General features: G+C 44.5%; 1 protein-coding gene across 1 annotated transcript in view; it reads right to left on the bottom strand.

Annotated features, from left to right (window-relative positions):
- The window catches only part of IL27RA (interleukin 27 receptor subunit alpha), a 33,234-nt gene extending 17,551 nt beyond the window's left edge, over positions 1 to 15,683 (bottom strand). The window contains exons 1-7 of the mRNA XM_087710980.1: positions 15,488 to 15,683; positions 11,724 to 11,845; positions 7,656 to 7,803; positions 5,864 to 6,033; positions 3,544 to 3,698; positions 2,544 to 2,697; positions 2,062 to 2,141 (exon numbers count right to left, since the gene is read on the bottom strand). Of these exons, the coding sequence (XP_087567106.1) occupies positions 2,062 to 2,141; positions 2,544 to 2,697; positions 3,544 to 3,698; positions 5,864 to 6,033; positions 7,656 to 7,803; positions 11,724 to 11,790 (774 nt within the window). The 5' untranslated portion in view covers positions 11,791 to 11,845; positions 15,488 to 15,683. The remainder of the gene's footprint in view (positions 1 to 2,061; positions 2,142 to 2,543; positions 2,698 to 3,543; positions 3,699 to 5,863; positions 6,034 to 7,655; positions 7,804 to 11,723; positions 11,846 to 15,487) is intronic.
- Between the last annotated feature and the right edge of the window lie 619 nt (positions 15,684 to 16,302).

Genomic DNA, 16,302 nt, shown 5'->3' with positions numbered 1-16,302 from the left:
TACAAACCCGAAATCTTTCTACTGGGAATAATCAAAGGGAAATATACGAAGAAAATTAAGTACATATTAACACATCTGCTGACGACAGCTAGAATAGCGTTTGCCCAATGCTGGAAACAAAATAATACCCCCTCGGACGAATTAGTGACAAAAAAAAACTTTGGAATGTGCAGAGATGGATAAATTAACACTGAAATTAAAAGATAAAGAAGAGTCGGAATATTATGAAATTTGGAACAATTGGTACAAATGGCTGCAAAACAAGAATAAAATTAATTAAGCCAAAAAACAATATACATAAATATATATAGAACTGTGTATAAAGGTGTGTAAATATAGAAGCGAAATATTATATACATGTACAGGTAGGATGACATAGCAATGTTGATGTAATGACGGTAAGGTGTTGTAGAAGGGAAAAAATAATTTTAAAAAATCTGCTAAAAAAAGAGAGAGAAAGTAAGCAGAATTCCTCCGCAGAATGAAGAAAAAAGGTGAGAGGGAAGGAAGGAAGGGAGGGAGGGAGAGAAACAGGGCTGAAGTAACCCAATTTGTAGTCAGTTGCGCTGCCCTGCTTCTCCTGAACAAGACACACCACAAGTACTGGTCATGCGCAATCCAGAGGTGGGTTCCTACCAGTTCCCACCTATTCGGTAGAACCGGTTCGTCAAATCTACCGAACCGGTTAGAAGAGGTTCCACCAGTGGACCCGGAAAGCTGGCCACACCTACAGAAGAGGTTCCAAAATTTTTTGAAACCCACCACTGGTCCTTGGATATGATTATTCTACACTATCATGCTCCTATTTATAAAACTCAGTGCCTCTGTGAAAGGTAAGGATGACTACTGCGTTTGTGGTGCAATCAGAACATTGCGTGTGTTGAAGTTGTTTTAACGCAAACCAAAGATGCCTTTTCAAAAACAAGTTTACATCCTATTCTTATGCATGCCAGTGCTGTGTGTGGGGTAATTTAAGGTGGTTCTGACAAGTGTCGTCGGCATCTTCATATCCGGTCACATGGGCGGCAAGCCACTCCCATCCGGTCACATGGGCGGCAAGCCACTCCCATCCGGTCACATGGGCGGCAAGCCACTCCCACAAAGCAGGCCACACCCACAGAGTAGGTTCCAAAAAAATTTGAAACCCACCACTGAGATATATACATATACATATACATACATACATACATACATACATACATACACACATTCAAAGTAGAACCAAGTTCACTGCAGTTTTATACTGCAGTGAAATTTGAAAGCAGGATCAGGCCTGAGAAACATTCAGCTCCAGATAAAATGCAAGTCTAACAACATGGAAGTTATCATACATGTTTCCAGGGAAAGATTGTACTACCATTATTTCTTGCCATTATATTTTACAGAATATTCAAGTCAATTTGGGATTATTAGTACTAACTTTTGGTTTGCTCTTCTCAAATGAAATCTGGTATGCTGGGATACACATTTTGTTCGAAATTAGATTCAAGCCCGTGGAAAGTGTATTTTGAAAACCACAGCTGCTAAGCTTATTACTGAATCATCATTCTGTCTGTTTTATTGGAATGAATCCCAAGTACATTTATCGTGTTCTTATTTGACAGATCCTGACAGTTAATAGATTTGAAGCATTTGAAGCATTGCTTTTCACGTATTAAAGTCTAAATAACTACTTTCAAATTTGCAGCAAAGATATATTCTACCTATATAGAACAGTTTCAGCTTTTAAAAACACACCAAGTTTCTACAGTAAATAGATCTCCTTTGTATTTTAAAATCGTTTTTCTTTTCCAAATTCTTTCTTGTATCTCTAGTCAAAATAAAAAAAAGGTGTTTCTCTCTTTTTCTTGGCAAATTTCACTTTAGTCCAGTCACTGATGTCATCATCCTTGTAGAGATTTGGTTTCTTTTAAACTATTGTGTTTTCACCCCTTTGGATCATTCATATTTGCTTCAAAATTCTTCTGCCCAAAATTCTCATCTGGCACTAAAAAAACTTGTCCTGCCCTATAACCCTGCAGATAACAAATTCTATATGATAAGAAACAGGATCCAGCTCACCTTCCACAACAAGAAGTGGCTTTCGTTCTGGTGGTCAGAAACATGTTTTTTTTGCCACACATCAACTTGACCCAAAGGAGCTAAAGGAATCAGAAAAGAGCCAGGTAATTATTAAGATCAGCCAACCGATTAGGTCTCCCCCAAATAATACAAGTAAAAAACAAGTGAAAATGGAATACTCTGCATAATATGTTTACAAATGAAATAAAAAAATCCCAATAAGTATAAGGATGGAGATCTGGCTGTTCATAGGCAATGAATATCAACCCAACAGACTCAAGAGAAAATTGGAAATCTACAGTAGATAACGCTTACCTCAAAATTATATATTTTAGTTTTATATTTATTTGTTTCAAAATGCAGTGTGTCAATGCAACAAGCAAGTGTTTGAAAAAAAGTAGACAGCAACCAGATTTCTGCTGAGGTGCCACTGCGTCTATTTTGATTGCCTGGATTTGTGCTTCGTCCACAGCTGTGCCTACCTGCTTCATAGGTACGGAAGAGTTTGGAAGAACTCCAATCACTCCAAAAGTCTTTTTTATTTTCTGGGATGCACCGTACCTGCACCTCATAGCAGGTGAACGGTTTCAGGTCACCGAATTCATGGTTCTCTTGGTCCGGATGGGTCTCCGGCAGCTGGGAATGGAACATACTCGCATTGTCATTACATTTAACATTCCATCCATTTTGCAAGGTCACTCAAAGTGATCCGAGTTGAAACAAAAACCTCAAAAAACCCTCCATCTAAATTTCCACCAGAATTGCCACAAGTCTAATATTACATAGCGAGAACAAGAGAGTGTGCAGGACGTGACCCGTCAAAACCGCGGTCGACAAAAGCGCGCTCGATGAAAGCGCGTACGTGACGTCATCACAGCGCGACGAAAAAAATTAAAAATTGAAATAAAAATAAAATTAAAGCAAGCCGATTCACATAAAGGTAAGGGTTAGGTTTAGGTTTAGGTTTAGGGTTAGGTTAAGGGTTAGGGTTAGGGTTACGTTAAACGTTAGGGTTACGTTTAGCGTTAGGTTAAGGGTTAGCGTTAGGTTTAGGGTTAGGTTTAGGTTAAGGGTTAGGTTTAGGGTTAGGTTTAGGGTTAGGTTTGGGGGGGTTAGGGTAAGGTTTTCGCTTTAATTTTACATTTACCGCTCACAGCGCGATGTTTTCGTCGCGCTGTGATGACGTCACGTACACGCTTTCGTCGAGCGCGCTTTTGTTGACCACGGTTTTGTGGTGGAACCGTGCAGGATTCAGGCCCATTATCATGTTTACTACTGGGAGATAAATTAACATATAGTAGCTAGAGCAAGAATCTTGGACTGGCCTCCAGGAAGCTGCCTTCAGTTGGCTGAAGGGGAAATCCTAGACAAAGCCAGCTGTAGTTCAATGGAATGGATACTCAACAGGAAGTCACAACTGACACAATGGGAAAGAAAAACAATACATACACAAAACCGATCACAAATGCAAGACAGACTCACATAGGTCCATTCATGGTCTGTGGATGCCTTGTATCGAATAGCGTAAGTGAGAGGTTGGTCATTATGCAATTGAGACCAATGAGGGTTCTTCCATGTCACTGTGACTTCAGAGGAATCAAATTCCACGTGATCCAGTTCAGGAGGACAGGGTTTCACTGAAAAATGAGGGAAGAGCTTATCATATGCGAGCGATAGTGGGTGTGCCTAGGTATTCCCACGTTATACCTGTCCTCCGCGAGCTGCACTGGCTTCCCATTGGTCTCCGGACACGCTTCAAGGTGCTAGTCGTTACTTTTAAAGCCCTACATGGTATCGGACCTGGTTACCTGAGAGACCGCCTCCTGCCATTTACCTCCCAGAGACCTATAAGATCGCACAGACTAGGCCTCCTCCGGATTCCATCTGCCGGTCAATGTCGGCTGGCGACTCCCCGGGGGAGGGCCTTCTCTGTAGCTGTTCTGGCCCTATGGAACGATCTCCCCGTCGAGATCCGGACCCTCACTACCCTTCCGGCCTTCCACAAATCGACTAAGACCTGGCTGTTCCGACAGGCCTGGGGTTGTTGATTTTGTCCAGCCCCATCCTAAATTGTGAATGTTGTGGACCTTTTAATGTTGTTTTGTTATTTGTATGTTTCCCCCTTCCCTTTTTTTACTTGTAAGCCTGATTCTCGAGAGTGGGCGGCATACAAACTAATTAAATAAACAAACAAACAAGCAAACAAACAAATAAATAAATAAATTATGCGGTATTATTCAGCCTTACTCCTGACTGCCATACCTAGTGATAAGAGCACTGATCTACACACACACTTTGCACTAAACCAAAATATGGCTGGTTTATTTTTCACTTGAGCAGTGTGTGAAAAACTATGGATGGTGGATTAGTGATGTGCGTAGGGCTATTTTGGCATATTCAACAAACCACTACCTTGGTTTTAGTACAATGCATAAGAGAGGCATGGCTCTCTCATCATCTCAATGGTTTATTGAATAAGCTACAATGGACCGGGTTTTCACATTACTCTAAACCAGTGTTTTTCAACCTTAGCAATTTGAAGATGTCCGGACTTCAACTCCCAGAATTCCCCAGCCAGCGAATGCTGGCTGGGGAATTCTGGGAGTTGAAGTCCGGACATCTTCAAGTTGCTAAGGTTGAAAAACACTGGTTTAGAGTTGAGAAACACTGCTCTAAACTCACAAGCAAGCCAACCATGTCATAGTTTTTCAAAATGTGTGAACTTAGTCAAGATATCTGTAGACCGGTGGTGGGTTTCGAAATTTTTCAGAACCTCTTCTGTAGGTGTGGCCTGCTTTGTGGGAGTGGCTTGCTGGCCATGTGACTAGGTGGGAGTGGCTTGGCCATGTGACTGGGTGGGAGTGGCTTGACAGCCATGTGACTGGGTGGGCATGGCCAACTTGTAAAATGTGGTAAATCTCACTTAACAACGCTCTTGCTTAGCAACCAAAATGTTGGCTCAGGAACTCTGGCATTGAAGAGTGTAAGTCTTAAAGCTGTCAAGTTACAAGACCCTTGCGCCCCTAACCCTTTAGAGAAAAAAACCCCCAGGGGTGTTCAAACTTGACAGCTTTAAGACTTGTGGACTTCAACTCCCAGAATTCCTCCTCCAGTCACGTTGGCTCAGGAACTCTGGCATTTGAAGCACGCAAGTCTTAAGGCTGTCAAGTTACAAGACCTTTGCACCCCCAACCCTTTAGAAAAAAACCCAGTGGTGTTCAAACTTGACAGCTTTAAGACCTGTGGACTTCAACTCCCAGAATTCCTCCTCTCGCTCTTCATCTTGATGATGTGTGGATGGGTGGGGGAGGGAGCTGGAACCGGTTCTAAACGGCACTGTAGATTTGTGGAACCTCTTCTATAGGAGAGGTTAGAACTGGCAGGAACCCAGCTCTGCTGTAGACTAAGGTATCTGTCATACTGTAAATCCAATCCTTCTTATGGTCTTCGGTATGGTCTTATGGTACTTACGGTACCATAATGGTCTTACGGAACCCAATCTTGAGCTTCCACAGTCAAACAGAGGTCTACTATCTGAAATGCCCTATGCAATTCCTCAGAAGGAAAACAATTTAAAATGTTATCCTATAGACCCAACTGTCTGGCCCGAGGAGACTGCAGAGATAAGCATGAGCATCAGTGTCAATACTGATGAGAAAAACGGCAATAGCCAAAGGAGGGGGGGGGGCAACATTTTGCCCGCACAAATAGGCAAGAAAAGCAGGTCACTTTTTTAAAGCAAAAATTGTCTGCCCGGATTAATTCTCAAATCGCTCTGGCTCTCCGATTTAGTTTCTCTAACCTATTTCATCCAGGCTGAAGTTTAATTTCTTGGAGACAGCAATCCCATCTGCACTGCGAATCTCCATCCAGAAACTGTATATGTCTCCACGTATCAGGTCCTCTCGTTTAATAGTCAGCCAGTTCTGTCCCGTCTGGGCTTCGATATAGGTCAAACCCTGGTTAAGGTTTCTTCAGAAAAATAAGGATACACAGATATATCTCACAGTAGTTTATAGAACTGGAAACTAAACATTTGCTATTCCTTATCCATCCAGCTACCCTGCCCAAGCAGGAATAGTTCAAGACTTGTAAATAAAGGGCACAAAAGCATTTTATTGTAACAATGAACACAATGGTGGGCTGCCAATTGTTTTTATTACCAGTTTGGGCATGCTCCCACATGTGTGCAATGCTTCTGCGCAGAAGCGTCCGGGCAGGTGGGAAGAGCCTCCCGCTGCCGCTACCACCGATTCACCTGATCCAGGCCGAACCAGGAGCAACCCACCTCTGAATGAACACCAAATAGATACCCACAGAACTGTTTGTCTAGTCCCCTGTAAGCCCTTTTTAAATTATTCTTCTTGACTTCCAAACGTCTCTGCCTTTTAATCACCGCAAAACAGGGGTGGGTTTCAGGCGGTTCGCGGCGGTCCCCGCGAACCGGTTGGTCGGCGAACCCAGAAGTAAGTAACTTCCGGGAACGCCGAAGGGTCCACCCGCCCGCCCGCGTTTCTTACCCGGTTTTGATGAGTTCTGCACTTCCACGCATGCGCAGGATGCATACAGCGCCTGTGCGATCCTCCAGGAGCAGCTGGAGCATCGCACAGATGCTAGTACGCATGCGTGCACTGCGCGCGTGCACGAGGACGCCGCCGGCCCCGTTCCAACCGAACCGGTTGGAACGGGGCGAGAAACCCACCCCTGCCGCAAAAGTGCAGATTTTGTCTGTTGCCAGTAATTACAGAAATGATTCTACCTAGAACTTTTAATTTTTAAAGTAAGAAAAGCCTAAGGCAGCTAAATATTAGACACAAGCTTTTAAAGCACAAGCATGTTTAGAAAGGATTCTTCCTTCTTTTCTGCGCACTAAACATCTACAGAAAATTTAAATTTCGTATTCAAAGTTCTTACATTCTCCAGTGTGCCTTGGCACCCATGTGACCGGATGGGAGTGGCTTGCCACCCATGTGACCGGATGGGAGTGGCTTGCCACCCATGTGACCGGATATGAAATTATGAATTAGTACTTAGGTCGGTCCAAGTAGCTATTCAGAAACTCTGGCATTGAAGCATGCAAGTCTTAAAGCTGTCAAGTTACAAGATCCTTGCCAGTGGTGGGTTTCAAAAATGTTTGGAACCTCTTCTGTAGGTGTGGCCTGCTTTTCAGGTCCACTGGTGAAACCTCTTCTAACCGGTTTGGTAGATTTGATGAACCGGTTGTACTGAATAGGTGCGAACTGGTAGGAACCCACCTCTGGGACACTTGCTGTTTATGATGGTAGCTCCTATGTGCCCTTCTAAAAATCTCTGTTCAGAGCTCCCAGTCCACTCAGATCAAAGATAATTCTTGGGTTATTTTTTCTTAATATCCCTAACTTCTCCAATATTGGCCCACCTAGACCCAAACCTTCATTCATGAAACTATAGAATCCTATTAGGTTATTCCTTTGCTCTCTGCAATTCCCTATACTTCCTAAATAAAGACATTTAGCCAATAGATTATACTCGCCAACAGAGGAGGTTCTGGTTGAAAAAGACAATGGCTTATTAATTTGGATAATTGTACTATGTCAATATAAAGGCTCACTAACAGCAGCACTTTGTCCAATTTTAGGCTCTCATAGTGAAGGAAATAGGTGGCGTTAGCATTCTGAGATTCCCAGGTCAACCAGCTGCAGTTCACAATGTTGCTCGGAACTGGTTGGAAACACCGTAGGCCCATAGTGGCATCTGGATCACCTGCAAACAGAGCAAAAATCACAAATCAGCATTCCAAATTATAGCAGCGGAAGACGGATTTCATAGGAAGGGATGATAGTTGCACGGAAGTTAAGTGTTTTTATAGGTTCACCGACAAAACCGCGCCCGACTAAACTGCGGTGACAAAACCGCGTGTTCTAAAGTGCTCCGACGAATGAGCGCTGAATCGCGTCGACAACAGCGCGGCGAAAGAGGCGCGCTGTAAAACTAAACCTAACCCTAACCCTAAACGTAACACTAAACCTAACCCTAACCCTAACCCTAACCCTAACCCTAACCCTTACCTTAAGTTAAATTGGCTTTCTGTCGCCGCGCTGTTGTAAAGCGCCCTTCTGTCTCCGCGCTGTTGTCGCCGCACTGTTGTCGGTGCGTTGATGATGTCGCGGTTTTAGCGACGCGGTTTTGTCGGGCGCGGTTTTGTAGTTCGCCCTTTTGTCGGGTCACGGTTTTTATATTATGACCGTGACTTATGACCGTTTATCACACGACTGTCACGGCATCCCCATGGTGACATGACCAAAATTTGGGCGCTTGGCAAACATCATGTATTTATGATGGTTGCAGTAGCCCAGGATCATAGGATTATGGTCACTGCTGTATTGGTGATCTTTCCAGTTGACTTCTGACAAGCCAAGTCAACGAGGGAAGCTGGATTCACTTAACAACTATGTGAATCACTTAACACTTGCAGTGATTCACTTAACCGTGGCAAAAAAAAGATAGTAAATTGAGCATGACTATATATTTTGTGTTAAGTCGAGAACAACCTCCTCTAGTGTTGTTCATTGACATGATCTGCTTCTCATGCAACCAGAGGTGGGTTCCTACCAGTTCGCACCTATTCGGTAGAACCAGTTCGTCAAATCTACCAAACCGCTTAGAAGAGGTTCCACCAGTGGACCCGGAAAGCAGGCCACACCTACAGAACAGTAGAAGCAGCTCATCAATATGCACACTTATAAACTACCATCACAGGAAGATGGGTAAAGGTTCCCCCCTGTGCTAGTTGTTCCTGACTCTAGGGGGCGGTGCTCATCTCTGTTTCAAAGCAGAAGAGCCAGCGCTGTCCGAAGATGTCTCCGTGGACATGTGGCTGGCAGGACTAACCGCCAAAGGAGGCACACAGAATTCTGTTATCTTCCCACCAAAGGTGGTTCCTATTTTTTTCTACTTGCTTTTTTATCTGCTTTCGAACTGCTAGGTAGGCAGAAGCTGGGACAAGTCACAGGAGCTCACTCCATTACACGCAGAGGTGGGTTCCTACCAGTTCGCACCTATTCGGTAGAACCAGTTCGTCAAATCTACCGAACCGGTTAGAAGAGGTTCCACCAGTGGACCCGGAAAGCAGGCCACACCTACAGAAGAGCTTCCAAAATTTTGTTGAAATCCACCACTGGTCCTTGGAGATGATTATTCTACACTATCATGCTCATATTTATAAAACTCAGTGCCTCTGTGAAAGGTAAGGATGACTACTGCGTTTGTGGTGCAATCAGAACATTGCGTGTGTCGAAGTTGTTTTAACGCAAACCAAAGATGCCTTTTAAAAAACAAGTTTACATCATATTCTTATGCATGCCAGTGCTGTGTGTGAAGTAATTTAAGGTGGTTCTGACAAGTGTCCGTCGGCATCTTCATATCCGGTCACATGGGTGGCAAGCCACTCCCATCCGGTCACATGGGTGGCAAGCCACTCCCACAAAGGAGGCCACGCCCACAGAGTAGGTTCGAACAATTTTTGAAACCCACCACTGAGTACACGGCACTAGGGGTTCGAACTACCAAACTCCCAACCTTTCTGATCGACAAGCTTAGCGTCTTACCCACTGAGCCACCGTCTCCCTTCAGGAAGATATCAAAGTATAAATGTTCAAGGCTGTATGTCAGATTTACAATCGGGAGGGGAATTGCTGCAGCACATCACAAAGGATGGAACCAGAATTTGAATTCCCTCTCTTTAAGAATATTAGGTCTATTGAGTGTTTGCACAACACTAAATATAATGCAAATGTGTTGTCTATCTTCAAATTCTGAAAAATTATGAAATTTCCTACTAATTTTTAGTTGTCAGAAGGTGGGAGGCCTCTGGATGCTAAGGTTGCCCATTGCTGTTCAATCCCTTTCAGGGTATTATTGAGACTGAAAAATAATGTGTTCATTTGAAGAACATTTAGAACAAGTTCAGAGCAAACTGAAGTTGGTTGAATACAGTTAGAACATACACTTTGCTAATCCCTGCCTTCTCTACTTTTTTTCCAATTATCAACAGATCAAATTTCTTTTTCCCGACTTTCAATCTTAAAATGCAATTCTTTATTCCGCAGGCTAACTTTCTCAGCTGTTCCAAACACGAACCCACAATGTAGTTTTGCCCATCGCTCAATGAGAAAGCAAGATAAAGGTCAACGCGCTGAAAATATTTCGCCTGCTTCACTTCTTCTACTTTGAAGGCCTGTTCTGGCCTCTTGAAAGATTTCCTGTGTGGGTTTTACAGAGCAAGAGGAGCAAGAAGGTGACAGCAGCAGCCACCACTAAGAGCAGGTCTATGCACATTTGACAGCGTCAGATCCCTAAAAGTGATACTGCCATTCAATTGGGAGGAGGGGGAGCCTCGGAGTTAAATCACTAACGTATCTGTAACAACTGAGCTTTGCAACTTTACAACTGGTTTCCTATCACCGGAAGACTGAAGGTCCCAGCATCTCTGGAGGGATGTTTATGATAGCCATGTGGGATAACTTACTTTAATGTCTAACTAGAGATAGCCATGGGAACGTGTGTTTTATTGACTCTCAGGGCAGAAGAGTTAAGGAAACATCTTCACACTTGTGTATTGGTTAGAATCTGCATTCGGACAAAGGGGAGGGGTCATTATCAGCTTAATCCCACTTGCATTGCCTAAATCAGAGGTAGTCAACCTTTTTATACTACCGCCCACTTTTGTATCTCTGTTAATAGTAAAATTTTCTAACCGCCCACCAGTTCCACAAGAATTGTGATTTCTAAAGTAGGGAAGTAACTTTACTTTATAAAATTTATAAAGCAGAATTACAGCAAACCCCTACCGCCCACCATGAAAGCTGGAACGCCCACTAGTGGGCAGTAGGGACCAGGTTGACTACCACTGGCCTAAAGGGTTTCAGATGCTGCTTTGCCTCTAATGGTTTCCATCCTGACTGATTAAAGGTTCCTTTTGAAATAATCCGTTTCAAGAGTCTTTACTTTCTCAAGTTAGGAGAGGAGTCATAGCAATAGCAATAGCAGTTAGACTTATATACCGCTTCATAGGGCTTTCAGCGGTTTACAGAGTCAGCATATTGCCCCCAATAACAATCCGGGTCCTCATTTTACCCACCTCGAAAGGATGGAAGGCTGAGTCAACCCTGAGCCGGTGAGATTTGAACAGCTGACCTGCTGAACTGCAGTCAGCTGAAGTAGCCTGCAGTGCTGCATTTAACCACTGCGCCACCTCGGCTCTTACAGACAGTTTCCCTCCTGCTCCTCCTTGTTGTTGTCTTGAAGTTATGCAAACACATCTGGCCTGCTTGCCTCTGTTTAGCAGACAGAGAGTTAAAGATACAGCTCCACAAATCCATCAAGTTCCCTAATTGCAAGTAATTGAATTGTCTTACCATTGGAGCCCTAAACTGCTGCCGTCTCAGATCCCTTTAAATTGGATCTACAACTTTCAACAAATCTGAGACATGTTACGTAAGTTATAGAGATCCAAAATGGGATGTGACCTAAACCCTCAGTGAAAAAGAAGCAAGCAAAAGTAAAAAAAAAATGGTTCAGCACACATGTTCATTAACTGTAGTTAACAGCCAAGCATACTGCCTTTCTCCAAGAGGCTTCTTGGAAACAGTTATTGCAGAGAAGCAATTATATTTCCCCTTTACCTTTTTTCAGCCCCAAAATCTTGAAAGCTAGTAGTAGCAACCCTGTAACACTCCATCTGCTTCTCATGATGCCAACTCAATTAGTGATATGATGGAGGAGCACCTGGAGAAATGCTCAGCCTCTGTAACATTAAAAGAAAATTATTGAATCTCGAAGTTATTAAATTAACAGAGCAGAAAATAAAACGTTTTCAAACTCGAACAGTTTGAGGGTTGAGTAAAGGTTGAAAAGGTAAGTTGGGAAGGAAGGTAGGGTTGGGAAACCGTTCTGATGCTCATTATTGGCAATATGCTACAAGGACTGAATAGCCATATTGTTCAAAAGATAAACAATGGAGAAAATAACAATGTAGGAGAGAAGGAAGGGGGGAAGGAAGGAGGAAAGGAAGGGGGAAAGGAAGGAGAGAAGGAGAAAAGAAAGGAGGGAAGGAAGGAAGGAGGGAAGGAAGGAGGGAAGGAGAGAAGGAGGGAAGGGGAAGGAGGGAGGGAAGGAAGGAGGGAAGGAAGGGGAGTAGGAGAGAAGAAACAAGGGAAGGAAAGAGGGAGGGAGGGAAGAAGAAGTAGGACCGTTGTAAGATGAGATGGATCTATGGGATGTTAAAAAAGCAATCTTCAAGTATATTGTCAACTGTAGGGAAAAAATTGTTATAAATACATATTATTAATAACAGTTATGAGATCATATAATTGTGAATGTATATATGAAATTGATAAAATAAATAAAATAAATAAAATAAATAAAATAAATAAAATAAATAAAATAAATAAAATAAATAAAATAAATAAAATAAATAAAATAAATAAAATAAATAAAATAAATAAAATAAATAAAATAAATAAAATAAATAAAATAAATATAAAACAATGGTTTTCTAGAATTTCACACGCTGGGTGAGTTTTATAATGAACTATCAGTGGGCTCACCATTTTATCCATTATACATCCATTTGAATAAACTACAATAGACTAAGTGCTGTATATACATTAGATTGGTTTACAAATCTTAATAGCAGAGTTTGTGAATCCAACTAAGTCAATCAAAGCAAATAATGTGAAGTATTAACCCAACACACTGTGGATTGTTCAGCAAAATATAGGGAAAGCAGCTGTGCATTAATTAATTAGTTAGTTCCACATGGAGTAGATACATGAAGTTTCCCCAGGCCATTTCTCTGACTGTGCTTATGTTCAGACGCTGTAGTATCTGCCTTATTCGCATAACATGAAGGTGTAGTTCTTTTCACTGTATTATGTAAACCAGTCGTTTTAAGATTGATTTATAATTTAAGCATGTTGCATGAAGCACTTTATAGAGCTTTTGCAATGCTGCTAGCATGCAGATAAAAATATTTTATTTGTTTAATCAATTTAGGGAATTCCCAACTTCTAACCACTCAGGGCAATGACATTGAAAAAGTAATGAAAAGAATTCATAAGCCATCCAAAATAAACAATGCCACCATTTCAAAAGGAACCCATCCATCTGCCCCATAGCCTGGGAGAATAGTCAGATCTTCAGTAGCTTTCTGAATGTCAGAGGATGGGAACATAATCTAGATCTGGATTTGGAGAAACTGATTGATAGGATGTATTCGGCCGATAAGATCCCACAAGGTGGGCCTCCTTAGGACGCCGTCAGCCGGACAGTGTCGGCTGGCGGGGCCTCGGAGGAGAACCTTCTCTGTGGCTGCTCCGACCCTGTGGAATCAGCTACCCACAGAGGTCCGGACCTCACCCACCCTTCATGGCCTTCAGGAAAGCTGTTAAAACCTGGCTGTTACGGCAGGCCTGGGGCTGTTGATCTTATTGTGTAGGATCCAGCCCCAATTTGAACGTATGCGTGTTGGAGAATTTTTAAATTTTTATTTTTATTTTGTTTGCTTTTCTTTTCTTGTTCTGTATAAGCCACCCGGAGTCCTCCGGGATTGAGAGGCCTATAAATCTCATAAATTGAAGAGAAAGGAGAGGAGGAAGGAAGGAAGGAGAGAATAAAGAGAAGAAAGGGGGGTAGGAGGGAGGGAGGGAAGGAGGGAGGGAAGCAAGGAGGGAAGCAAGGAGAGAAGGAGAGAAGAAAGGAGGGAAGGAAGGAGGGAATGTAGGAGAGAAGGAAGGGGGGAAGGAAGGAGGAAAGGAAGGGGGAAAGGAAGGAGAGAAGGAGAAAAGAAAGGAGGGAAGGAAGGAAGGAGGGAAGGAAGGAGAGAAGGAGGGAAGGAGGGAAGGGGAAGGAGGGAGGGAAGGAAGGGGAGTAGGAGAGAAGAAACGAGGGAAGGAAAGAGGGAGGGAGGGAAGAAGAAGTAGGACCGTTGTAAGATAAGATGGATCTATGGGATGTTAAGAAAGCAATCTTCAAGTATATTGTCAACAGTAGGGAAAAATTGTTATAAATACATATTATTAATAACAGTTATGAGATCATATAATTGTGAATGTATATATGAAATTGATAAAATTAAAATAATTTTTAAAAAATCTCATGAATTGAATTGAATTCCGTATGTATGAAATGACTAAAATCATCCGGTAACTTACGACGCTAATAAAACAGGGGGGAAAGAGCGCCAGGGCTCTGTTTCGGGATGGGTTGTGGACAGTTCAAATCAAACTGACTTGAGGTTCTCTCCTTAGCAGACAAGCTGAGGCAGAACAACTGGCGGATGTAACCACTGCGGAAGGAACAAGGAGCACGACCTGTGATGTACATTTGAAGCAGCCTCCGCGAATATCCTCTACGGCAGTGTTTCTCAACCTTGGCACCTTGAAGATGTCTGGACTTCAACTCCCAGAATTCCCCAGCCAGCGTTCGGTGGCTGGGGAATTCTGGGAGTTGAAGTCCGGACATCTTCAAGGTGCCAAGGTTGAGAAACACTGCTCTTCATCTGCCTCCAATGCTGCGTGCTCATCTCTAGAAATGCCTCTTCCAGCTAGCCAAAACTACCCTCCGGCCCGGAGATCACACAAACGATCCAATATCGTTTGGAGGAGGTTCCCACAATGAAACTCCCCCCCCCCGTCCTTTTGTCCTCACCCCATTCCGTGCGTGACAATACTGGGGGGGTTTCCTAAGAGGCTTCTGGGACCTGCTCTTTGGCTCCCCCTCAACACTTACTAACTCCAAAACAGCCCCTTTCCACTTTATGGAAGCCATTCATCGGGATTTTCACTTGAATCGGAAAAGATTTCGCGCCGGAAAGTTCCCAAATTGCTTGGGAAGAGCGAAAAACGGGGGGGAGGGGGGGGCTTGCTCCCACCCAAAGCATGCGGAAAATCCCAAGGAGTTTCTCCTCGGAGAAGGAGCTTTCTCACCCCCCCTCCTCCTCCTCCTCTCCCCCCCTCCTCCTCCTCCTCCTTCCCCCCTCCTCCTCCTCCTCCTCCTCCTCTCCTCCTCCTCTCCCCCCCCTCCTCCTCCTCCTTCCCCCCTCCTCCTCCTCCCCTCCTCCTCCTCCTCCTCCTTCTCCTCCTCCTCCTCTCCCCCCTCCCTCCTCCCTCCTCCTCCTCCTCCTCCTCCTCCTCTCCTCCTCCTCCTCCTCCTTCCCCTCCTCCTCCTCCTCCTCTCCTCCCCCCTCCCCCCTCCTCCTCCTCCTCCCCTTCTCCTCCTCCTCCTCCTTCCCCCTCCTCCTCCTCTCCCCTCCTCCTCCTCCTCCTGCTTCCCCCCTCCTCCTCCTCCTCCCCCCCTCCTCCTCCCCCCCTCCTCCTCCTCCTCCTTCCCTCCTCCTCCTCCTCCTCTCCCCCCCCTCCTCCTCCACCGCCTCCCTTGGCTCCCTTACCGCCATCAGCTGCCGGCGCTCCCCATCCTGAATGCTTCCCAGCACCGCCAAGCAAAAAGCAATCGCGGCTTGAGTCAATTCTTTTCCGGAAAGAGCCGTGCGAGGCGTGGGAAGCTACACCCGTCGCCGCCTGGCTCTGTCAACCGCTGCGCGCTGCGCTTTCTCCGCCCTTCGGGTTAGAGACGCCGGAGGGAAGGGGAAGGGAAGGGGGTGTAGACTGCAGAGGGGCGCCCGCTGCTTCCGAAAGAGGCGTCCGCCGCTCTCAGCTTCTTTCCATTTCCTCTTCTGATCATGCGGATCTTGTTTATCAGACGAAAGAGGAAGAGCTGCCGGCTTCTTCCAAAGACCGAAAAGGAGGAACGCGGCACCGGCGTCAAAAAAGAGGAACTTGAACGGCTGATGAGAAGCAGCAGCGCACAGGCGAGCGCGATGACTCCCGCCCTGGCTGGGACTTGAGGCTCGGGATGCAAGAAAAGCTCACGGGAGCAACTGGAGCAACTCGAGGGCCTTCGCCCCGTCCCAGGAATTGCGCAAAGGGCAAATAACGTGGCTTTTTTGTCATTAAGCAAACATAACCGGGTAACAGCTGCTACGCGAAGAAAATCAGGACCAATCCTGGCCGGGACTCTTGCGACCAGGGGTGGGTTTCCAAAAAATTTGGAACCTACTCTGTGGGTGTGGCCTCCTTTGTGGGAGGGGCTTCCCGGCCATGTGTTCTCTCTCTCTCTCTCTCTCTCTCTCTCTCTCTCTCTCTCTCTCTCTCTCTCTCTCTCTCTCTCTCTTCCTTTTGTCTCTCTTTCCCTTTTTCCCTTTTT

The sequence above is a fragment of the Thamnophis sirtalis genome, unplaced genomic scaffold (assembly GCF_051295495.1).
Source record: "Thamnophis sirtalis isolate CommonGarterSnake01/CBP01778 unplaced genomic scaffold, rThaSir2_p1.2 scaffold_3, whole genome shotgun sequence".
Taxonomy (NCBI): Eukaryota; Metazoa; Chordata; class Lepidosauria; order Squamata; family Natricidae; genus Thamnophis; species Thamnophis sirtalis.
The sequence above is the reverse complement of the archived record's forward strand: the minus strand, read 5'-3'. Positions and strand labels throughout refer to the sequence as shown.